This window comes from Hippocampus guttulatus, chromosome 20, assembly GCF_054856545.1.
Source record: "Hippocampus guttulatus isolate MCC_2025c chromosome 20, RoL_Hgut_1.0, whole genome shotgun sequence".
Taxonomy (NCBI): Eukaryota; Metazoa; Chordata; class Actinopteri; order Syngnathiformes; family Syngnathidae; genus Hippocampus; species Hippocampus guttulatus.
In genome coordinates, this window is record NC_141280.1 from 1,881,830 (window position 1) to 1,905,288 (window position 23,459).

The 23,459-nt window shown below is 42.8% G+C and overlaps 5 protein-coding genes across 8 annotated transcripts; 2 read left to right on the forward strand and 3 right to left on the reverse strand.

Annotated features, from left to right (window-relative positions):
• Positions 1 to 374: 374 nt before the first annotated feature.
• sf3b6 (splicing factor 3b, subunit 6) lies at positions 375 to 2,062 on the reverse strand. Its single transcript, XM_086099765.1, has 4 exons — positions 1,922 to 2,062; positions 1,296 to 1,414; positions 961 to 1,099; positions 375 to 851 (listed from the first exon to the last, which is right to left on the reverse strand). Exons 1-4 carry the CDS (start codon positions 1,949 to 1,951, stop codon positions 762 to 764), a joined length of 378 nt encoding a protein of 125 aa, XP_085955891.1. The 5' UTR covers positions 1,952 to 2,062; the 3' UTR covers positions 375 to 761.
• A 1,175-nt stretch (positions 2,063 to 3,237) lies between these two features.
• On the forward strand, positions 3,238 to 11,109 carry tdrd6a (tudor domain containing 6a). Of its 2 annotated transcripts, XM_086099747.1 has the most exons (10): positions 3,238 to 4,550; positions 5,136 to 8,635; positions 9,009 to 9,082; positions 9,179 to 9,224; positions 9,452 to 9,525; positions 10,282 to 10,333; positions 10,471 to 10,535; positions 10,651 to 10,735; positions 10,841 to 10,884; positions 10,974 to 11,109. In XM_086099747.1, exons 1-9 carry the CDS (start codon positions 3,238 to 3,240, stop codon positions 10,852 to 10,854), a joined length of 5,223 nt encoding a protein of 1,740 aa, XP_085955873.1. In that variant the 3' UTR covers positions 10,855 to 10,884; positions 10,974 to 11,109. The 2 variants fall into 2 exon arrangements, with proteins under 2 accessions (XP_085955873.1, XP_085955872.1); XM_086099746.1 differs by having other exon boundaries at positions 3,238 to 8,635.
• A 65-nt stretch (positions 11,110 to 11,174) lies between these two features.
• Positions 11,175 to 15,412, reverse strand: pla2g7 (phospholipase A2, group VII (platelet-activating factor acetylhydrolase, plasma)). Of its 2 annotated transcripts, XM_086099751.1 has the most exons (12): positions 15,067 to 15,412; positions 14,658 to 14,731; positions 14,383 to 14,511; positions 14,164 to 14,314; positions 13,935 to 14,028; positions 13,720 to 13,788; positions 13,258 to 13,423; positions 12,949 to 13,062; positions 12,597 to 12,688; positions 12,113 to 12,283; positions 11,870 to 12,018; positions 11,175 to 11,790 (listed from the first exon to the last, which is right to left on the reverse strand). In XM_086099751.1, exons 3-12 carry the CDS (start codon positions 14,476 to 14,478, stop codon positions 11,690 to 11,692), a joined length of 1,203 nt encoding a protein of 400 aa, XP_085955877.1. In that variant the 5' UTR covers positions 14,479 to 14,511; positions 14,658 to 14,731; positions 15,067 to 15,412; the 3' UTR covers positions 11,175 to 11,689. The 2 variants fall into 2 exon arrangements, with proteins under 2 accessions (XP_085955877.1, XP_085955876.1); XM_086099750.1 differs by lacking the exon at positions 14,658 to 14,731.
• A 46-nt stretch (positions 15,413 to 15,458) lies between these two features.
• ints9 (integrator complex subunit 9) lies at positions 15,459 to 21,088 on the forward strand. 2 transcript variants are annotated; one of them, XM_086099749.1, is made up of 17 exons: positions 15,459 to 15,584; positions 15,826 to 15,953; positions 16,079 to 16,139; positions 16,253 to 16,315; positions 16,488 to 16,627; positions 16,946 to 17,032; positions 17,408 to 17,528; positions 17,660 to 17,794; positions 17,862 to 17,973; positions 18,063 to 18,243; positions 18,367 to 18,427; positions 18,847 to 19,018; positions 19,125 to 19,249; positions 19,479 to 19,646; positions 19,839 to 19,937; positions 20,276 to 20,413; positions 20,803 to 21,088. In XM_086099749.1, exons 1-17 carry the CDS (start codon positions 15,576 to 15,578, stop codon positions 20,977 to 20,979), a joined length of 1,977 nt encoding a protein of 658 aa, XP_085955875.1. In that variant the 5' UTR covers positions 15,459 to 15,575; the 3' UTR covers positions 20,980 to 21,088. The 2 variants fall into 2 exon arrangements, with proteins under 2 accessions (XP_085955875.1, XP_085955874.1); XM_086099748.1 differs by having other exon boundaries at positions 15,474 to 15,953.
• Positions 21,089 to 21,150: 62 nt separating this feature from the next.
• On the reverse strand, positions 21,151 to 22,934 carry glrx5 (glutaredoxin 5 homolog (S. cerevisiae)). Its single transcript, XM_086099764.1, has 2 exons — positions 22,522 to 22,934; positions 21,151 to 22,131 (listed from the first exon to the last, which is right to left on the reverse strand). The coding sequence occupies exons 1-2, from the start codon at positions 22,817 to 22,819 to the stop codon at positions 21,959 to 21,961; spliced, it is 471 nt and encodes a 156-aa protein (XP_085955890.1). The 5' UTR covers positions 22,820 to 22,934; the 3' UTR covers positions 21,151 to 21,958.
• Between the last annotated feature and the right edge of the window lie 525 nt (positions 22,935 to 23,459).

Here is a 23,459-nt window from a genome sequence, read left to right on the forward strand (position 1 = left end):
CAACACGACGACAGACAACGGGCAGACTCATTGACATGCCGCGAAGAATTCTCATCAGAGTGCCTCCAAATGTATGGATGCTGATTTTAAAAATGTTTTACTTTTGTTCTAGAACATCGTTTAAAATATATATTGTCATTCTTTTGTGATCAAGTTTGACCTTCAAAAGCTTGAACAAAATATGTTGTAATTTACAGCTATGACATTTCAGAAAATAATTCCACCCGCTGCTCTATTCTAGTATCAATTGGGAAAACGGATGAATGGTCGCTAGACTTGGCATCAAATCAAACACCGATGTGGGTGGTTCATAAAAAAGTCGGTCTTTAGTTCATTGAACCTAGAATGTGTACATGGGGAAGTAAACAACAGCATTAAGAGTGAAAAACCCCCCCCAAAACATTTATTTTACAAACAGCGCAACATTATTTTTAGGAGAACCAATTTAAAGTCAAATATTGCTGAAAAAGAAGAGAGGAAACATTCAGGTTGTAATGCGGCAAAAAAGAAAATCTAAATACAAGTAAAACGGAGTCACATGAAGCAAAATACCATGCCCACACATTATTTCCATTCCAACAACTCCAACCTTGACACTTGCATGTTTAATTGTAAGTGAAATCAAATTAACAGAATATATGTTTTTAAAATAGATGTCCATTTGCAAGAATGTAGAAGTACTTACCCACCCCCCCAAAAAACCAAAACATTGCTCGTGAAGACAACAGAACAAAAAAAGAGGAAGAGATGTTTTCATAATTCTACTTTGGGGGATCTGTGTTGATGCCATATTTCTCTTTTAAGAGCTTCAACTGTTCCTCTTTCTTTTTTGTGTCCATTTTCTGGAATGCCTGTAAAAACACACAAGTCAGAACAAAAACAGTGACGTCAGAATTAAAAATTCAATAAGCAAAATTATGCTGCTTTACAAAATGGAAAAAGCAAAAGCCGTGCACATACCCTGTTTGCGTTGTAATAGAGAACCACGAGGTAGCGGTTGCAGACGTTGAAGCCTGACAGGTGATCGCAAGCATTCTTGGCATCAAAAATGTCTTCATAAACAACATAGGCTGTTCCTCTTGTTTCTGGTGTGTTACCTCTGTAAAGAATACATGCTCAATGAATTAAAGGTGATGTATAGTGCTTCAGTTTTTTCCCCTCAGTATAATTGTAAAATACAATACACATGATGCATTGTTAACGCTTAGTGGATGCCGAATCACACAGTACCTTGAAACAAAGTGTGTTTACTGAGATTTGAACCCCAGGAAATCAGGCTAATGTTCACCACTTACGTTCTGATTTGACGTATCGGCCCATATTTTCCAAAGATATCGTACATTTCCTCCGCTGTGATCTTATAGGGAAGGTTCCTGATGTAAAGAATTCTGTTGACCTCCGGAGGAAGTCGTATCTGCATAGATTGCCAAGACATTCACAAAATAACAACATTAGAAAGAAGATCCAAACCGCTTTCTCCTGCGCTGGTCCTCATTGGTATCCCAGCTGACTTTGGGTGTGATACACCCTAGACTGGTCGCCAGTCAAGGGCAAATATTAACAGGCTAACTAACCACTGGGTCACAGTCGTGCCATTAGGTTAACGTACATGATCCAAAGATATCCCAGTATAACGCGGCGTTAAACCACTGATAGCTATCGGCTCAGTACATATTGTTAGATAATACCAATACGAAGATGCCAGTCTAAACCTCGCACTATTTATAAGATAATTATGTGAACAGGAAACAAGAGTATTTTGAATGTTGTTATGCGTATTGTAAAATAAAACTACCGCTTCATAGGCCCCACTACGGTTACATTGCGTCGATGGACTATGTAGTTTGCAAACAACACTGCGGGTTAAATTTATTCCCATAATTAACTCAACGAAAACAGCATTAAGTAAGAAAACACTTACGTTCGCGCGTTTCGCTGCTTGCATAGCCATGATGAATAAGTATTGTTGTATTACTGGGAGATACTCAAAAGCGAAATGCACAAGCTAACAACACTGGCGTGTCTACTGCGTCAAGATGGCCCCGTCGCTCGTCGATGATGCACATCCGGTATTGGATTTGGGTTTGCCTGTCCTCTACCGGATAAAACGCGTTTCTCCATCGTCATTTACGAATTATTATTTTACTTCTTCAAACAATCTTGGGCATTGCTCACAGTTTTCTTTTTTTATTTATATATAACAGAGAATTAGACATACAGTACTATACTTCAGACACTTCTGCTGTACTTTGAATTCTTGCTAAAGTACCTGTGATTTAATTTGTTTATGGCAATTTATAGGAATAATGATAATATGTGACGATTCGACTGAATGAACGAACGAACGAACGAACGAACGAACAAACAAATTAAGGAAGGAAAAAAGTAATTTCCGGTACTGGAAAAAAATAGGCGGGTCTTTTATATCTATAGGCTACTAGGGAAAACTATGGGAGTCATCGACGTTTGCTAGTTTTAGATTTGCTAAAGTTGATTTGGACTTACTTTACCGCAGCAGTGCAGTGCAGTACAAAAATGTGTTAAAATAACATTTAACGGGTTATATTCCGCGACATTTGGCAGGCTGCTCATTAAGCAGCGAATTACCATTTGGCTGGGATTGGTCCGAAGCTCATTGGTTGAAACAACCGACGCCATTGTCTGCACAAAAATCCGTCACATCGCTAAAAGACCAACAAAAGGTGAGATATTCTGCAATGTGCATACAACAATATACCCTTTTCGAAACTTTGAAGAAATTTTTGAGCGCATTTAGACATTTTTGAAATGTCTAAGTGCGCTTCCAGACTTAAATTGTCACGTTTGTACTTGTTTTGTGACAGAGGGGATGCTAAAGTATTTTTGCTAGCACCAGGCCGTGGCAGACTGAGCAACGCCGCCCAAAACGGCTGAGGTGAACCGTAGGGGGGAAATCATCTTCTGGCACGCTGCAACGGTGAAACACTATTTATTGTCATATAGCCTCATAAAAGCAAAACATGATTTGATTGTCAGTTGCCTTGTCTTTCTATTGCGTGGGGAAAACAGATTTGGAATCGAAAATCAGCTTTTTGTGAAAACAAAGCTGAGGTTTTATTTTAAAGTCATGTCATGCTGCCTCACCTAAAAGTCGTATGTAATATCTTACAGTATGTTCATTTCTATTTTCCAGATCATCCATTGCTCACAGCCATTGAAGGTGACAAACGGAGAATATGAGTAAGTGAAACTGCTGCAATGTCATCCATCCCCGGACTTCCGACACAAGGCTCTAACGTAACAGTCCTGATTACCAAAGTTGACTCGTATACCCTTTGTGCGCTCATAGAATTCTGGGGCAACTTTGGGCTGGCTCAGGCCAGAGATTATCAATCCCTGGTCAAAAATATTCAGTCCCCTGTAAATTTATTTCAGGAGTTTGAAGGAAATTCCGGGGACTTGTGTTTAGTTCAAATCGATGGTACATGGTATAGATCCCGCATAGTTACGAGAAATGGATCCAACTGCCAAGTCTTGCTCATTGACCAAGGGATCACATGTAGCACTACCACAAAGTTATTGGCTTGGGGTAAGAGAGAGCACTTCCACCTACCACCTCAAGTGGAGCTTTGTGTGCTTGCCAATGTATGGCCGCACTCTCTAGAAAATAGATGGCCCCCATTTGCACTTGAATTCCTGCATACTTTTCGAGGAAAGATGGTAAAAGCACATGTGCAAGATGTACTGGTAAATCAAAGAAAGCTTCTTCTGGACATCCCATGCATAACCAGGCAAATGTTTGAAATGGGGTTCGCAAAGAAAGTGGAACCGAGCATGTTCCTGGATTTTGTTCTCTCACCAGAGTCCAAAATGGAAGCTGAACACTTTCATCAAACCTCCATGGGCGAAGTCGAGCAACTACACCAGAAGGATCTGTACATGGTTCCAAAGCTGTCCACCGGAGCCGTGGAGACTGTTGTAGTCACAGAAGTGACCAATCCGCAGCGTATTTTCTGCCAGCTGAAGGTTTTTACTCAAGAGTTGAAGGAGCTCTCAGAGCAAATCAGACAGCGGTGCAGGGGCAGAACGGTCAGTTGTAGTGTCAAGCCTGAAATGATCGGATTTCCTTGTGCCACAAGAGGAAACGATGGCAATTGGTACCGCTCCGTTCTGCAACAGGTATTCCCAGTCAGCCAACTGGTGGAAGTCTTGAATGTTGACTATGGCGTCAAACGATTGGTTCAAATGGAAAATGTACAACCACTGGCTCCAGAGTTCTTCAAAATGCCTGTCGTGACCTATGCATGCTCACTCCATGGAATTTTTGACAAGGGGGTTGGATGGACAAGCACACAGATCAACTATCTCAAGTCCCTACTCTTGCACAACACTCTCATCGCCAAATTCCATTACCACAGTATCTCCGAGGGTGTTTACTATGTGACGCTTTATGGCGATGAGAATACAGACCTCAACCAAGTGTATTTTTCCAAAATTCTCTTGGAGTATGAAGAGACACTTTGTGACTACGCAATCGAAAACACAGCAAAAGGCGTCCATCATCCACCCCGGTTTCCAATTAATGAAGGAATAATGTCACCTACCATGGTGGCTGAAGCAAAGGTGGAGAGAAATAACGCGTTTTCGGCGGATAACATCTCACATGTGGCTTGCGTGTCTCACGTGTCCAACCCCGCCGAGTTTCGGCTCCCAAGACAAAAACGTGCAAGCGAGCTTGATGAATTGGTGGGTCCTGTTTTCCATTTGTACAAATCCTCAGACAGTAAACATTTGATGGAAACGCCTGCCGTAGGTGCCTCCTGTGCAGCCAAAGCAGCTGATGGTGATTTCAACAGAGCTATTGTGTCAGAAGTTGGAGGAACAAAAATCAAGGTGTTCTTGGTGGATTACGGAGGCACAAAGGAGGTGGATGAGAGTCACATCAGAACTCTTCCTTGTGGGTTACAAAAAGCGCCACAGCTTCCACTGAAATGTTCGTTGGCAGACCTTGGGCCAAAGGATCTCAGCTGGAGTCGCTCTGCCGTTGAGTTTTTCATTAAAATGATCACCGACAAACTGCTGAATGTACTCGTGATGGAAAACCGCAATGATACCTCTGCCATAACACTGGTAGATCCCGAGTCACAAGGAGAAAGCCACATTGGCAAGATGCTGTGTTCTTCCGGCCACGGCGACTGCAGTGAGATGGAAAAGAAATCCCAATCTCAAAATTCAGAAGCTTTGGGTGTTCACGGAAAGAGCAAGGTTTCTTTTCAGACCCAGAATAATGTTGATCTCTCAAGCAAAGAGTTACAAATTGGAACGTTCCAGGAAAATATGTTTCCCGTTGGCAGTATCCTCGATGTCACTGTGAGTTACATTGAGAGCCCAAATAATTTTTGGTGTCAGCTCGTTCCAAGCTCGGGAAAGCTGAAAATGCTGATGCACGCCATCCAGGCGCACTATGCCGGCAGCGTTTACGAGCCTCTTACAGAAGCAGCTTGTGTCGTTCGACACCCTGACAATGGATTGTGGTACAGAGGACTTGTAATTCGCAAACATGAATCAACTCGTGTGGCCGTTCTTTTTATTGACTACGGGCACACAAAGACGGTCTCTCTCCATGACCTGAGGAAGATCAGCCGTGAATTTCTTGAGCTGCACGGTCAAGCGTTCCGGTGCAGTCTGTACAACCCTCTCGAGGTCATGTCCGTTGCAAACGAGTGGAACGAAAAGGGAAAAGACAAATTTCTCCACTTTGTGAATACTGCTGCCTCCAACCTTATTACGTTAAAGTGCACCGTATACGCGGTCACGTACAATGAAGAGAAACTAGTTCTCAACATTGTCGATCTGGAAACTCCCTTTGAGAGCATCTGCACCAGTATGGCCAAACTTACCCCTGGCAAGGCAGTGCCCGAACCATCTTACCGCCTGGACACGTACTACTACTCGACACACGGCATCAAAATTGGAACTGAAGAGCAAGTCACAGTCACATGTGTAATCAGTGTCGGTCAGTTCTACTGCCAACTTGAAAGGAATGCTGATGTGCTTAAGGACCTCAATAAGAAGGTTAACCATCTCTGCCATCAGCTTGGCCATGTGAAGCCACCAACATTATTTCAAAAACAGTGCTTTGCAAAGTACACTGATGGGCTGTGGTACAGGGCACAAATTAAGGTCACGCGCCCATCGATTCTTGTCTACTTTGTTGATTATGGCGATACGGCTGAAGTGGCCCATTCAGACGTGCTTCCGGTGCCCAAAGAGGCCAATGACATCATGTCTGTCCCTATGCAAGCAGTGCTGTGCCGTCTCTCGGATGTCCCGATCGATGTTCCCGCTGAGGTGAATAACTGGTTTCAAACGTCTGCGACAGAATGTAAGTTCCGAGCAATAGTTGTAGCCAAGGAACCCAGTGGGAGTCTCCTGGTTGAACTATACGACAAAAACACTCAAATCAATTCAAAGCTGAAGAAAATTTTCCAGCTGCAGGTGCCGACTGAACGTCAAGTTGTATCCCAGCATCGGAAAGCTCTTGAGGATGCCAACGGGGAAAAAGAAGCAATGTTTGTTTCTGCTCAGGTCCGCCAAAAAAACACCGCCCATGACACAAAACCAGCACATCAAGCGACACAACCTCCAAGACGAAATTTGCGGAATGAGCAGAAAGGTAAAACCTCCTCGCAAGAACTGTATCAACCGCCGCACCAACGGCATCATCCCAGCAAGCAAAGTAGTCAGACCAAAAGAAAAGAAAATCTCACAGTCACAAACAACTCAAAATTGGATCCTGAATCACCCGTTCAAGAATTTGGCATTGTGCTCCCCCAAGCCAATTATCCAAAAGTCGCTAAACTTAAAGACTTGCCCAAAAATGTGATCACAGTGGATATGGAAGCGGACGTTTATGTTTCACATTACAACAGCCCATCGAGTTTCTATGTGCAGCTTGTCAGAGAAGAGGATGAAATATTCTCCCTTGTTGACAAGCTTAATGAGCCACTGCCCACTCCCAAGTGCACCATCACTCAGGTAGATCCAGGCGACCTTGTTGAAGCAGAGTTTCCCGATGATTCCTTATGGTACCGGGCAGGTGTCACGGAAGTGCTCTCTGGCTCGTTGGCTCTTGTAGAGTTTGTTGATTTTGGTAACACAGCGCAGTTACCATTTTCCAAACTAGCCAAACTCAATCAGGCTTTTGCGCAGTTGCCAAGGTACAGCACCCACTGCATGCTCATTGAAGCGGGATCTCTGGCTGCGCTCGATTCGGAAGTGGCGTCCACTCTGAAAAGAGAGATTGGCTCAAATGCAGAGAAAATGCTAAAGTGTCGATTTGTGCGGCGGTCGGGAATAATGTGGCAAGTCACTCTTGAGGATAATGGCGTGCAGGTCACATGTAAAGCACCGGCAGCATGTCCTGAAACCCCACCTGCCATGGAACATCAAATGGGAGAATGTGAGCGGGGCTCGGAAACATCACTGAATTTCTATTCGCTCTGCTACCACCATTTAGAATTTGCCGAGGGACAACAGCTGGATGTTTACATCTCAGCTTTTCGTGATGCACATACATTTTGGTGTCAGCCTGCGAACTCGGTGGCACTTGATAGGATAACTGAAAGTCTCTCGCAAATCGGAAATGCAGCTTATAATACAAGTGTCGGCGTGAGCGCGCTGTCACCCGGCACACCGTGCATCGCATTTTTCGCCGAGGATCAGGTTTGGTGTCGCGCCGAAGTACTGAGTAAGGATGGAGATGAGCTGTCAGTTCTGTTTGTGGACTATGGAAACGCAGCTAAAGTTACCGGCGCAGATGTGATGGAAATTCCCCCTGAGCTGTTGCAAACTCATTTGCAGGCATTTTTGTGTCAGCTTGACGGTTTTGACGAGTCTCGCGGCTCGTGGCGTGATGGGGCTTTCAACGAATTGGCTTCGATTGCAGAAAACAAATTGTTGCAAATGACTGTCACCACGCCTTCGAGAGAAGACGGAAAGAGCGTGTACCTCGTGCAGTTGGAGTGTGAAGGTCAGAGGTTGAATGAGACTATGAAACGCTGGTGGATGACTTCCACGCTGGAAAATAAACCGGACGTCGCGCAGCACGTGCTGGATGAAAAACTGGGCCCAAGTGATGCGTCTGTGAAGAAAACGGAAAACGAAGCCCTTGAGGGTGAAAACACAAGGCTTGCTCTTCCTGGTGCTCACAATGGGACAGATCATCATGATGCTGACTTGCACTGTGCAGTAACAAGTACTCCAAAGGACATTCGGGGCCCTCTGGATTGTCTTCACACTTCAGTCCTTTCCACCGAGTGCCCGCCAGAAGAGAACTGTTTGTCTGAAAGCCGGAGCCTTAGTGAAACAAGTCAAGGGGGAATGACGATTCCTCACCTTGAAACCATTTCACAGATTGATTGTGGAATAGAACAAAATGTGGCGGCCCTGCAAAATATGGCAAAGAGCGCTTCGGGGAGTGGCCAAGATTTTGATGAGGAAGCTGCCTGTGCGATTGACGCACCTTTGTCAGATGAGATGGATTCTCCACCAACCAAAAACATTCGGGAGGCCACGGAGGAGTCCTTGTCTCCATTTGAAATGGTGGATCGCCACAACATGAGCGACCGCTCGAATGCCAGGACCAATTCTGATGGTAAGTCCTTTTTTTGATTTTGTCTAATGTGTGCAGGGCTTGATATCAACATCCACCAACCCGCCAAACGCGGGTCAATTTAATTTGTGGCGGGTGATGAAGTCACACTTGCTGGCCACTTTGTTGGGTTGTGTTCTATATTCAGACCCACAACATCAATAGTCAAAAAAAAGAAAGGGTTTTTATATATTTTTGCTTGCGACAACTCTTATTGTTCACTCACAAAATGGTTACCGGTGAAACTGCCTATCGGCTAGTGACTCTGGGAAACCTCTAGCCACAGTGGCTGCTGAGCGGCAAAGTTAATGTCAAGCCCTGGCTGGACGTCATGACTATAAAAAGTGTCTGATATAATTGTGCGTTTTATTTGCAGAACCAAATGTTTTTCCTGATGACAGCATCGTTGCCAATTCAAATCCAGTTATGAGTCGGACAAGTGTGAAAGTGGTAAATATGCTTTTATCTGACTTTGAGCAATCACATTCTCTCTCTCTCTTGTTTTGCTTGTTCGAGAAGTGAAATTTAGGTATTTTTGCTTTTTAGGGTGCCGTGGCTGAGGAGGTGATCCATTCTGTTAAGGCGCTGACAGGTATCACCATCAGGTCTTCAATGCAGGAATACACTGATGACTTCTTGACTTTGTTTGTTGTCCATGGAACTCTTCGTGAAGCTGGTCGACATGCCCTGAGATTGTCATCCAGTAGAGAGCAGTATTTCCACCACTGCTAAGACTCTCGACAAACTTTTTCTTCAAAACACAAACTGGAAACGCTTCAAAATCGATAAATATGTGAATAACGTTTCTGCTGCTTACAGATCCAAATGAGCAGAGTGATGGCGCAATGGCCGCAAGAAACCAATGTCACATCAGCGTGTCGGGAGAGGAAATGGTAATTTGCATCACACTAAATTTCCACATGAGTTGCGGATACATTTCCATTTGTTTTTCTTTTTTCCCCCTGTTCTGCGAATGAGTCTTGGCGTTGTTGTCACAACCTAAGGACAGTGTGGTTAATTAATTTGGCAAAAGGGCCACGTGAGAAACTGGACCACTGGCCATGAGCCAGGCAGAGGCTGTGGGCAGGCTGTACTTTGCCCAGACTTGACCGAATGCGTCTGGATAAGTTGTTATTGTAACATGTGCTGCACCCATGGGCTGACCTGAGCATGATATGGCCTGTGGGTCACCACATCTTCTCCATTCACAGTCTCTGGTCTTTGTAGGATTTTTTTTGGCGTCAGAATAAAATGTAAAATTAGCACGGTGCTTTTGTTTAGAAAGCGATGCTTCAGGGAGGGTTGCATCGTGTGTTTGTGTATGTGCACGTCTTGGGGGACATTAGGGGAAGGGAAGGAAGTGAGACATTTGGCCCGTTAACGATTTGCGTGTCCCAAATATGGAGGGATAATATGAGTTAGCAGTTGCTGCTGATAATGTGAGAATCCAAGTTGTCAAAATAAATGCACATGGTCGACATTTTTCTTCTTTTTTTTTATGTTGATTAAATATTGATACATCGTGTGTCAATTTCTCTCAACTTTTGAATGCACGCGATCAACTGTTCAATGTTGCAGTACTTTTGCATGTGGTTTCTTGGCGCGTTCTCTACATAAGCAGATGCATATCTAAGTCCTATTTATTATAGGTCTTGACTAAACTACTGCATCCTTTTGAGCCTCCTATATGGCAAGTAATTGGTAAGTTACGTGCGATGTTATTGGCACAACATATTATAAATGTTGTCTGGACATGACCTGACAGCTCTTTATGAACAGTTATAAATTAATATCAATGTTTGATGGAGAAGTTTTATGTATTTTATCATCATCATCAGAACCATCATCATCAGAAGAGTCATTGCCAATTCCAGAAGAGAAAGAGAGATCAACACAGGACGAGGTAACACGGAATCCACCTTAACCTAGTTGAGCAGTTTCCAAACGGTCAAGGATGCGTTGTGCTTGCAGAGTAACCCGATGGCAGAATGACATATGCTAATGTTGCTACCTTTCAGGATGATGTTGCGGAGGTGATTTGTCTTGTCAGAGACTTGTGTTTGACAGACAGCCACAAGCAAGAATATGAGGCCGCCATGCATGGTAATAATGGATTTTTCTGATTCTCTATTCAGTAAGCACACGATTTAAAGAGTAACATCGATCATCGATGTAAAATGTAATGCTGTCATGGCGTTCCTGTTGTAGAACAAAAGGAATAGGAGGAAATGGAGAACGGGGAGTATAACAAGGTAAAATGACGCTGATTTGACTCATTATATGCTCTCTCAATTACTCTTTGGAATTCAAAATCTTTTTTTTTTTTCGGTGATATCGTCAGACCCTCAGACCTGTCTGTGGTCATCAAGGATGGCTCAGTTGGCACTGAAGAGTGACAGCCAATATGTTTACAGTTTGTTTTGTTCAAGTTCTCTTTGTTCTTCTTTGTTGTTTGAGGTAAGAGGGAGCACAGATGTGATTAAAACTATTTGTGTGCAGTTTGCTTTTCACTTACTGAGCACCTAAAACAAGACTGTTGATGTAGGTTTAAAAACCTTGATTTATTTCAGCGTACACAAAAATAGACTTCAGTGAGTAAATACCTAGATATAACAATTTGTACATAGACTGGACTGACATACTGTGAATAAGAATGAAGGCACATCTCACATTGTGACCCATGTACACCCTGTACATGTATTCATAGTTCTTTCTTGATTATCCATATAGCAACATTTCGTTCATGAATTTGGTTCATGATGAAAAACGAAAAAAAAAAACTGCACACACACCAAATATGTTGATGTTTCGGTAACGGCACACAAACTGGAATACAAGACGCACATTGACTTAAAAATAAATTGATAAAATGCTAATAAATGTGAACAGATATAAATAATACTTTAAAGTGGTCAGTTAACGTGCAGAAAGAAACAATCTCCAAATGTCCATTTTAAAACCACTTAAAATGTGACTTGGCTTAACAATGTGCAGTCATCTCATGCATTCAGCATTTGAGGGTTCAAAGGCTCCAGGACTTTGCCTGGAATTAGTTGGTCAGATGGCCGACTGAAGTAAAATGACATTAGTTCCTGGAATTAGGTTTTCATCATCCCCCTCGATCAGGGGGTCCCATTGATTGAAGTCCTTTTTCAAATCTTAAAAAAATAAAAATAAAAAAATCTGACACTACTCGCATTTTAAATGACAGAGGTAATCGGTTAAGACGAGTTTTACCAAGGTGCCGTTGCAGAAATGCGAGTGACGCTTTGTTTGAGAGGTCGATCCCGATTTCTGGGTCGAGGTCACCCTTAAGCTTCATCAGCTTGCCGATCAAGTCTCCTGTCAGAAAGGTGAAGTCTGGGAAAGACTGGTGCACGGTCCCTCTGGAGTAACGATGGCAACAAAACACATCACGAGAGAAATCAATGCTATTTTTCTTTTTTTTTGCATCAATGTTCTTGTCTGCTCGTGCTGTACCTGATCGTCACCATTTTCCTTTCTATGTCTGATGAGTCTAACTTTTTGATGCGCTTAATGTTCTCTGCCCACTGGAACTTCTCGGAGTTGACAAAAAAGATAGGCTGATTCACTTGAGGCAAGGTTTCGTCTTTTAACGGGAACATCCAGGCATCCAACGCTACAGCACACCTGAGAAAGAAGGACGTTCTCAAAGACCCCCTCAGTGGTCAAGTAAGTGCCTCATTTTAGACTCACTTCCTGTTTCAGGGGACCCAGTTTGAGAGCTCAATGAAAAATATCACATTCGAACCATAACGCTCATTTTTAAAATTGGCTTTATTTCAACGAGCTTTTTGCGGTGACTGAATTTTGAGGCAGGTTATAGTTGTAGTGAGAGGAAGCCGGAGCTCGCAGAGAAGGCTGGGATAGGCTCCAGCTTCCCTGTGACCCAAGTGAGCTTAAGCGGGATAGTAAATGGATTGAGGTGAAGAACTGCACTTACTTGAATTTGACCTCTTTGGCTAGAGCTTCGATGGCGGTTGCTCCCCCAAAGGAATGGCCCATCACTGCTACTCTGCCGAGATCGATGGAGTTCTTGCATTGAACAGGACATTTTATCAGAGGTACGTTTACCAAAGGACTGACACGAGGTACATAACCATACTATATATCTACTTGTATAAAATCAAAGTGGAGGCCATCTCAAGATAAAATGATTTTCTTGAAAATAAACAGCAGTCTCAAAGGACACCTTTTGAAAATGGACTTTTTAATGCTGCTCTGTCCGTGTGCCAGATGCATATGGTGTTTTGTATGAACTTCTGCATCCACAAGTGAAAATAAATAAAACTTACCTCCAAAGTCTTCCAGTCAAATTGGGTATGCAAAACATTTTGCATTGGAACCCCTGCGTTTATTTCCGTTAGTTTCTGAAGCGCAAGGATGCATTCGTCGGCCCTCTGTTTCACCTGGAAAAGACGCAAGGTTCTGTCTCAAATTTTACACATTCTTCAAAAAATTGTTGACATGCAAAAATAACCTGTAATATTTCACAGCACCATAAAGATGAGAGACTTTTATTTCATAACTGCAGTCTTGTTATGCTGTTAAAGTGAGACTCCAGTAGGTCGAGTAGTGTAGTCAAACAATTTAAGGCTTCATACTTGCTTGTTTCTGAGGGGGAACTCTTGCTCCCCTTGTTGCAGACTTCTGTAGTACATCCACTCCCTCACCAAGGTGTCTCTGAGTGAAGTTCCGGAGGAATTCTTGTTGGCTGTATCCAACTCGTTCTTTGGCCGGAGGTGATACGTGGCTGAGGCAGACTGGTCCCTGTGGGAGACAAAAGCGCAGGTAAGATATATATATATATTTTTTGACAAACGCCACGGTGATTCAGTGAGTCCCGCTGCATTTGAGAGTGCTCGGAAATCTGCCACGTCCCACTTGAAACTCAGGAGATCCAACCTCAAATTGTTCCCAGGTAAATAAAAAAGGAAACATCTAAAACCATAGTGGCATTCAGTACTGCTAACCTAAAATTTCATGGGACTGAACACTGTTGCACTAGGAGCCATTTCATGGACAGTTCTGTCTGTTGCGGTGTTGATTGTGTACGGTACACATACCTGTGTTCCACAGAGGCAACTATGAAGCCCTGAGAGGCTAGTTCTGTACATATGGCTGAATACAAAGTCCTAACAAAAGGGGGAGGGGGAGATAACAACTCAGACCATTCCCTCAAAAATAAACAAACAAAAAAAACATACACAAAATGGTACAATACATGTTTAAATTTGTCAATGCCAAAAAATAAAAAATAAAAAGTTGGTATATACAGTACCTGAAGGCCCCCAAACCATGTGAAAAGATAACTACTGGACATTTTTCATTTGAATTAAATGGAGCATCCAAGTAGGCTGGAATCTTAATGGACCCTGGAAAAAAAAGGGGAAATAAATAAACTGTGCACACTCTTTCTCATTATACAATTTTTAAGCGGTTAGAATGAGTGCAACATGACTATCCTGTGGGGATGAAACTATAAAAAACAGTAGTGTCATTGTTATTACCAAAGAGACAGTTGAATATTCTTTCACTGAAAGTCTTGTTGATTTTCATGAAGTCTGCCAGCCCGTTAAAGTACTCTCTGTTTGGAATCCAGTCTGGCAACTCTGCTTTGTCCATCCTTTGGCATGGATAGTAAAGGCGGAAGAAACTGCCCTGTTGAGGAAATGCAAACATGAACAAAAACAATCACACTGGCTGTTCTTCCTCATCCTGAGCTTCACCTGCAACGTGTGATCCATCATGAAGTCGGTGCATCCTGCAGGATTTGGGCCTTTGGGTGGAGGGATTTCAAGGTTGTTACATGACATATTTCCCATAGCTGAAAATTTTAACTTTCCACCTCCCCAGATCTGCAGACAAAAAGGGGTAATGGGTTGTGTCAAGTTAAAAAAAACATGCACGCGTCTTAGTGTGATAAAAACAAAACCTTTGTTTTGTTAACCAATAAAATTATATTACTCATGGTGGTCAATAACATTAATGACGTTTTTATTACCTTCCTATATCTCACTGACTTCTTTCGGAAAACTCAGCCCCGGGTCAATCTCGTGTCCGATTACGAAATACAACCTGAATTAGATGTATATATATACATTCTTTAGTTAGTAAACTATTTCGAGTAGTCGGACATCAATAATAAGCATGACATTCATCATTGTCTGGCATTTTTATCTCAAAGCATGACTGGCTTTGTAAGGGGACACATTTTTGATGGCTATTTCATTTCATGTCAAATGACAACTAAAGCGCTGATACACGGGCTATTGTCAAGGAAATTCAGGAAAGTCGATGTTTGCTCAACTTACGAGTCAATGTCATACTGTAGTGTTTGGAAACACACTATTGGTTTTCACAGTAAGGAAAGACGAGGAGACAACGACCTTAAAATTAAAATTACATCTTACCTGCGGAGGTAAATACTGCTCGAGGACTATTGGGCAAAGTTTCCGCAATCCATGTCGCAACATTCAAATAACTTAGTCAGATCGAAGTGTGAGCCACTAGGGAGTGGTTTTGACAAGGTCGGGTGTTAGAAGGTAATGCCTCCCGTTAGCCACGACTCAGTTCAGCGGATTCCTTCCTCTAACCATTTTGGAACTCATATTGACCCCTGTAAACATAGTGTGCGTTTCTAATTATAGACGTGCCAATTGACGTTGTAACATTCAGTAACTGCATCTCAACGTAATTTAACATCGGACGTCAAACTCCGTGAACGTAACGACAAAACACCGGAAGCCTTTTTTATCTTATAGCCGCAATCTTCCGGCAAACCATAGGTGACGCTGTGCGTCTTTTGGTCTTTGTGTACCACCTATCATGCCAGCGAAGTAGAAACTGGTCCACGGCTAAAGAAGTAGCGATGCAGTAATCAGTTTTTCTTCCTGTTTCTTGTGTGCATATTTGTACAAAAATGAAATTGGTAAGTACTAAGCACGTATTATTAGTCTTTCTCTGACAAAGTAATTGTACAGTCTAAAGGTATTGGGATGTCCTAGCAGATGTTTTCAGCTTAGCAACTAGCCGAGCCAAATAGTAAATATATCGCACTCAGAGATGTTTAGAGATCTGATGATGTTAATATACTCCGTCTGTACATATACATTTTTTTGTGTTGTGGGCAATCGATGATGATTCCTTTCTTACTGATTGGGTTGAATCAGTACTGTCTGTCTGGCCATCCCACATTACCTTGCAATGTCCTCAAATTTAAATCGACCACCATAATGCTGGATTGTGGATTGGACACCACGTCTGTCCTCAACTTCCTGCCTCTTCCCCTCGTGCACAGGTGAGTAAATAATGTTAGGCTATAGTGTATTTGTTAATGAAATTAGCCACTAAAAAGTCAACTTTCCCTTCAAGTGTACTTGAAATTAAATTACAGTATGCAGTGGATATGTTTTGCTTTTACAGCCCAAGACTCTCAAAGCTACCAGGTTGGAGCGCCAAAGACGGAACTCTAAACTTGGAAAAGGTTGAAGAGACTAATTTTGGTGGATTATGAGTGATGCTTTTGTTTTGTGTTACGTTTGTCTTGTCAGACTAATCGTTGACTGTGAAATGACTCTCATGCGCTGATATTTCCAGGAGCTGAAAGAGTGTGCAGGCAGAGTGTTTGTGGACTCACAGCCAGAGTTCTGTCTCCCAGAGGTATTGCATTGAGGAACTGCATGCAAACTTCAGCCGTTATTTTTAGACAAAATGCTCGTTTACAATGCTGCAAAGGACAGGAACAATGTTTAGTACTGTACGAAGATCTTGCTGCACATTCAGTGGTAATAGGTATGTAAATGAGCTTGATTTTTGTGCAAAAACAAAACAGAGAGAACTGCTGGATTTGTCAACGATCGATGTCATCCTGATCTCCAATTACCACTGCATGATGGCCCTGCCCTACATCACAGAAAACACAGGCTTCACTGGCACAGTGTACGCCACAGAGCCCACCCTGCAGATTGGAAGGTAAAGAGACATATCTGTTTTACTTTTCAATTGAAACATTTGTGACATTTTCGTACGGTCTTTAAACGTATTTGCCCTCTCCTGAAGCTTTAGAAATGGCTTTGCAGTGATTTGGATTATCTTTGTCTGATTTGAATTTTTTTTTTTATCTTTAAACATTAAAGTGGGGAAACTATGCAACAAAGCATTTGGAAAGCGATTAATACTGTTTCACAACACTGTATATGACTGTGGAAAAGCAGCCAGGGGTGTAAGTTACTCCTGTAAATATCATTTGCCAGTGTTTGTGTTTTAAAGTCATCAAGTGTATTTATTCAGACTGCTGATGGAAGAGCTGGTGAAGTTCATGGAGAGAGTTCCCAAAGCTCAGTGTGCCACCTCCTGGAAGAAGAAGGAAATACAAAGGTATCTTTCATCATTCAAAACAAATTCTGCTGGAGGCAGCTCTATCTCACTGTCCTCTTCTCATGAGTACAAGTAAGGCAAGGTGATGTCTGCAAAATACTTAGTTTGCAAGCAGGTTGAGTATTAAGGCTTTGCCTCTCATCCTATGATAAGGCAACATGATTCAGCAAAATTGACTGCATGATTGTCTTCCACCCGGCTACTTTCTTGTCATATGGAACGCATTGCAAAGAATATTCCTCACCTGATGCCTATTTGACATAATTTAAGTTGAGGCGTGTGATTTCCTTACTGTTCTTAAAATAAATCCCATTGTGATAATTAGTTTCTTCACGCTTGTATATGTGACCTGTCAGTTTGATTTTTATCTACAAGGTTGCTTCCTGGACCACTAAAGGATGCCACTGATGTCTGGACGTGGAAACGAAGTTACGGAATGCAGGAGGTCAATTCTGCCCTCAGCAAAGTGCAGCTTGTGGGTTATTCACAAAAAGTGGTAAGAAGCTGCCCTAATTTTGGGCACTCACACACACAGGTTCCAATACCTTTTTGACATTCGAAATTGTAAACTTAGTTTTTATGCACGCAAAATCCCAAGAATTTGATTGATTTCTTTTTTTGCTGCAGGAGCTGTTTGGAGCTGTACAAATCTCCCCGTTAAGCTCCGGCTACTCGTTGGGTAGCTCCAACTGGATCGTCCAGTCTCATCATGAGAAAGTTTCTTACGTGTCCGGCTCGTCCCTCCTCACCACACACCCGCAGGTAGGCTCGAAACGTCCCATTCCACTCTGGTCAAAAGTTAAGCAGTCTTTCCTCTGTCTTCTCCCAGCCGATGGACCAAAGCTCGCTGAAGAACAGTGATGTTCTCATTCTGACAGGTCTCACCCAGATGCCGACTGCCAACCCAGACGGCATGCTGGGAGAATTCTGCAGCAATCTAGGTTGGCTAAAACATGCTGACGAGCTACTGTGTGACTAATCAAAGATGCATTTTGTGATGATTTCATCGTTTGTCGCGTGTGCCTTGTAGCCATGACAATCCGTGCCGGAGGCAACGTTCTCGTGCCGTGCTATTCTTCGGGGGTGATTTATGACCTGCTAGAGTGTCTGTACCAGTTCATCGACAGTGCCAACTTGGGTACTACCCCCTTCTACTTCATCTCCCCTGTCGCCAACAGCTCCCTTGAGTTCTCGCAAATCTTTGCTGAGTGGTGAGGACATGTTTTTTTTTTTTCTCTTGACATCTTGTTTTACTCATGTGGCTATAGAAAAATGTATTCTTTTTAAGCAGCTGTATGTCACAGAAGCTCACTTTGATTTTAAATGTCATTTAGGCTTTGTCACAACAAGCAGTCAAAGGTGTATCTTCCGGAACCTCCATTCCCCCATGCAGAGGTACATCCTCGACAACAATCATTGTTGTATGTTGTGTGGAAAAGAAGCTCTGTTGTAGCATTCTGAGTGAATCTTAGAGATTTTGACGACAGATTGGGCTCTATAGTGTTCTTACCAGCCAGGCTTGTATTGTAATCGGTCACAAAATGACAATACATTGGGCTAGAATAAAATACATTCATCACATCTCAACATTTTCAGAAAAAAGGCATACTTTAAAAATGAAAATATATAATGTATTGTTCGTTTTCAATCTGTTTTCATCATTTTAGCGTGTTGAATAATTTGTCAAAATAATCGATCCACATGGGGACTAACCAGTAGGGCAAGACTAAAAGTGATACTGCAAGGCTGACAAAACGTGTTGTCTAAAGCAGGTGAGTGATAGCTAATGTCTGAGTCCTGCGCTGTTGTTTCAGTTGATCCAAAGCAACAAGCTGAAGCACTACCCCAGCATTCACGGTGACTTCAGCAGTGACTTCCGCCAACCATGCGTGGTGTTCACCGGCCACCCCTCCCTGCGCTTCGGGGATGTGGTCCACTTCATGGAGCTGTGGGGCAAATCCAGCCTGAACACCATCATCTTCACTGGTGAGGAGATCTTCAAAACTTGCAAACACACACAAGCCATAAAACTAAGCAGTCCTGGTTTGGAAAAAAAAACAACATGCCTGTACCCGTTCATTTGCGCCGACAGAACCTGACTTCTCCTACTTGGACGCTTTGGCCCCCTACCAGCCGCTGGCCATGAAATGTGTTTACTGTCCCATTGACACGCGTCTTAACTTCCACCAAGTTTCAAAGCTGCTCAAGGAGGTCCAGGTAAGATGCTGCACCGGTGCAGAAAAGTTTTATAAATATTATTAAAAAATATTGCTATGCAGCCGACGCCCGCTGTTGGCAGGGGATAGAGACCGAGCCGGCCCACGAAGAGCAAAAATCTGCGTTTCATTCATGCCCACTGAAATGCATTGGCAAAAACCCCCCAAAACAAAATGCTGTTCAACATTCAATATACATCTTCCATAAACTCCCAAAACTCTCCTTGCAGCCGGTGCATGTGGTATGTCCCGAGCAGTACACCCAGCCTCCATTGACTCAGTCCCATCGCTCCGATCTGATGCTGGAGCTGCAGCCCCCTCCCATGGCCTACAGGCGCTGCTCCGTGCTCAGCCTGCCCTTCAGACGGCGTTACGAGCGCGTCTATATTCTACCCGAGGTGAGACACGCCGGGTGGAGGGCGACTCATCCTACCACACCAGCGTTTGTAAAGTGCAAAATGTCCATATGCATTGCTTAAGTTGGTGCTAGGAAATGTCAAGACTCTATTACAGGTATACTGTATTAAAAAGCCTGACAGTAAACAAGTGGGTAATTTTAAAAACATGACATAATCTGCTTTTGGTCCAAGCTTGCCAACTCCCTGGTGCCCTGTGAGATCAAACCTGGCATCTCCGTGGCAACCGTCTCGGCCATGTTGCATTCGAAAGACAACAAGCACACGCTGTTGGTGAGTCCATTACAAAGTGTCCAAATACAACGTTGTCACTGACCTCTGACAAGGCTGAACTGTGATCAAACTACACAACTGTCCATGTAAAGCACTGATCAATTGGAAAGCCATGAAAAATGTGATGACTATATGACTAATATCCAGATCCCTACCAAAGTTACAACATGAAATGGGTTCTTCGTTGGTGCAAAACCATTTCTTGACAATATTTTGTACATTCAAAACTAATGTTAATTTACACAGTATATGAGAAATCAAGAGCAGGACAAGAAAAAAATGTCTCCAAAAACGTACTGGAAATGCAGTACAGATATTTTCCCATTTTGGATCGCCAGTCAGTTCCAAAGCCGCCTCCGGCACCGCCGACCAAGAAGCGGAAGCGAGTGATGGAGGAGCCCCCAGTGGGTCAGGCGCCCAAACCGCTGCTCAGTGGAGCCGTACCCCTGGAAGCCTTTCTTGCACTTCTGCAAAAGGTTGGCATTTTTATTTTTCACCTCATTTTGGAGTCGTAATGTCACAAAGTCTGCCAAAGTATTAAGGACATAAATGACATCATGAAATTGAAGGTGTGATTGTATGGGGAAGTTGTCTACTTTTTAAAAAAAATACATTTTACGGTAATTAATTGAGCTCGAGATATAGTCATCATTTTCGATATTGCAATCAAATCCTATATTTGAGGTTATTCTCGTCGTAGTACAGGAACTTGATCCATTTTCATAAGAACTTATCCTCATTAGGTAAGCTGGAGCCTATTCTGGCAAATTTAGGGAGAGGAACAGAATGTTTTAGGCACTGCAAAAACTAGACTTGACAAAATAGTCAGCAGTATGAAGTTAAGTTGTGCACATCCGCTTTGCAGCATGGCATCATGGAGGTCAAAGTGGAGGAGACGGCAGAGGGACACATCCTTCACCTGCAGGCGGAGGACACACTGATTCAGCTGGAAGAGGACGGCACACACATTGTGTGCGACAACAATGAGCCGTTGCGTACGACACTGCGAGACCTGGTCCTGCGCTTCCTGCAGAAAATCTGACCTGTTACTCAGGAATGTGACACTGTAAATTGACACCATCTTCACTGTAAAGACCATCGATGCAAATAGTGTGAAATTGTGTTTTGTAATAAAAATGACCTTTCGATGAGCTTGTGTGTTGATTTGATGCATTTCTTGCAGATGTGGCATTGCTCAAAGAGGAGGATACAATTTTGTCATTTGATATTTTAATTGTGAGTCGGTGTACAACTAAAATACATTTCATCGTGATATAAATGTACAACATATTACAATGTACCATTGCTGTCGTAATGCAAGTCATGGGCAGCAAATAAGCGATAGTGATTGACTGTCAAGAGATTCCGGGCTTTTAGCTGACAGACATAAAATGGAAAAACAGGAAGTGAATCTTAAGTCTTCCAAGACCAGAAGATTTTGTTTTTTTTGTTGTGCATTTCAGTGGGTCTTAAAAACAGGGTGGAAAAAACAAAAAAACCCAACCACTTGTCGGTGCCATGGAGCCCACAGAGACATTGTCACAAGCATGTACATTATAAAATCTTTTTCGCAATCCTCATTTAATTCAATAAGTAGCAATGGAAGACAGAATTGTCCCTTCTTTATACAAATGCGTCTGGATGTTTTCTAGTGCGATGTCATTGCGTTCTGGTCCAACTTGAAAAATGTCAAGTCATCCCAAGCTTTTAGAAAAGTATTCGAGCGACAGTGGAATAGGTGTAAAAGGAAAAAAGTGTAGGTGGCAGTCTTGCACAGGATGCTGTCATGAGAGTTCCAACATTTTTTTTCAGCAATCGCTGAACGTAAAAGTTAATTCCAAGTCGGAAAAGCTCAGACTGTAGTCCGCTGCGCTGCCGCCTAAACTGCTCCAATTGGCAGCCCTGAGTCGCATCTATTGTCAGTCAGAAGAGACAATTTTGTCTTTAGTGTGCAACGTGTGAGATTCAACCGAGTAAATGTGCCCCCTGTTTTTAAGCACGTTTATGTTCATCTTCTTGCTCTACTTGGAGTCTTTCTCAACATCCAGTAGCGCAGACTGGACACCCAGCTTCTTTAGCTCCTCTACCAGATCCCCATTCTGGTGCATCTGGAGGAGGATGTCGCAGCCTCCTACAAACTCTCCATTGAAGTAGACCTGAGGGATCGTTGGCCAGTTGGAGAACGCTTTGACTCCTGTTAGAAGCAAAAGACATTGCTTTCAGACTTCCACTTCCAATCAAGAGTCCATTTCCAATAGTTTTGACTGTTCTTCCCGCTTCTGCTATTGAAGAACGTAACATCTACCCAAATTTAAGCTCTGGAACAGCTACATGATTTTGCACGGCTGATTCGAAGCACCACACCCTAGGGCACTTCTGCAAAATGCTGATAAAAGTCACACTGCTAGGGGAATTATCCAAGACGTTGATGACGTCACAATGGACTCGGGACATCCACGGTGTATAGTATTTGAGAGGAAACTTCGACATTAAATAACGATGAGTCATTCCACTTGGGACAACAAAAATGATTACATTAACGTCAGTTGATCACTTGTTGCTGCTGTTATCGAAATGTACCGACCCTCTCGAAGCTGCTCGTCCGCCAACACGTTGTACGCAGCGTACTCGTCCACTCCGTGCATCCGCAGAATCTGGACCACGGCGTTACTAAAACCACACAGGGGCTGCTCCGGTGTCCCCTTCATAAAAACCACCACTTTGTCCTTCTTCACCATTTCGCCAAGGTCTTTCTGGAGGTCCGACGCCGCGCACAAGAGCCGCGTTGAGGCCGTCCATACGCGTCCTTCAGCTTGTCCGAAAAGAGAGGACGCCACTCCAAACCGTAGACACCGAGAAGTGTATCTTATTAAACTATTCATGCCGGTTACTCGGATTTAACTTTAAATACAGCGAATAGACAGTCTCATGCGTGGATCTTGCTTCAACACGAGATTTCAACCACTCTTACAAAAAAAAAAACACTCACACGCAACTGAGAGGCGGGACCATAACGCCCGTGGATCATTGGTTGGGAGTACGTCGGTCGTATTCGTTACAGACATATTATGAAAACCCCCTGATGTTTACAAGTTGAATTGAATACAACTTTATTGTCAAAGTGACAATATTAAAAACAAAAACACAGTCACTTAATATGAGGTTCAATTAGAATAGCGATTCAAATCGTGTCAAAAAATAATTACTAAAAATGCATAGACTTCTGCGTCACCCGAGCAAGGACGGGCTGGTGTCATAACTAAAAACAGAATTTCAAATAGAACACAGAACATCGGATCCAACAAAGATAGCAAATAAATCTGTGTGAAGAATTATGGCATACGTGCATATAAAAACGTAAACTGCGAGAGGCGGAAGTACAGAACGGGCCATGGCCAGTCGTCATTTTTAATCAAATACGTTTACAATTTTAACTAAAATGTATATACAAATATCAAAACGTAATTATAATAAAAAGTGAGTATGCTGTTCAAGAACGATAACAAATAAAATCCTGTGAAT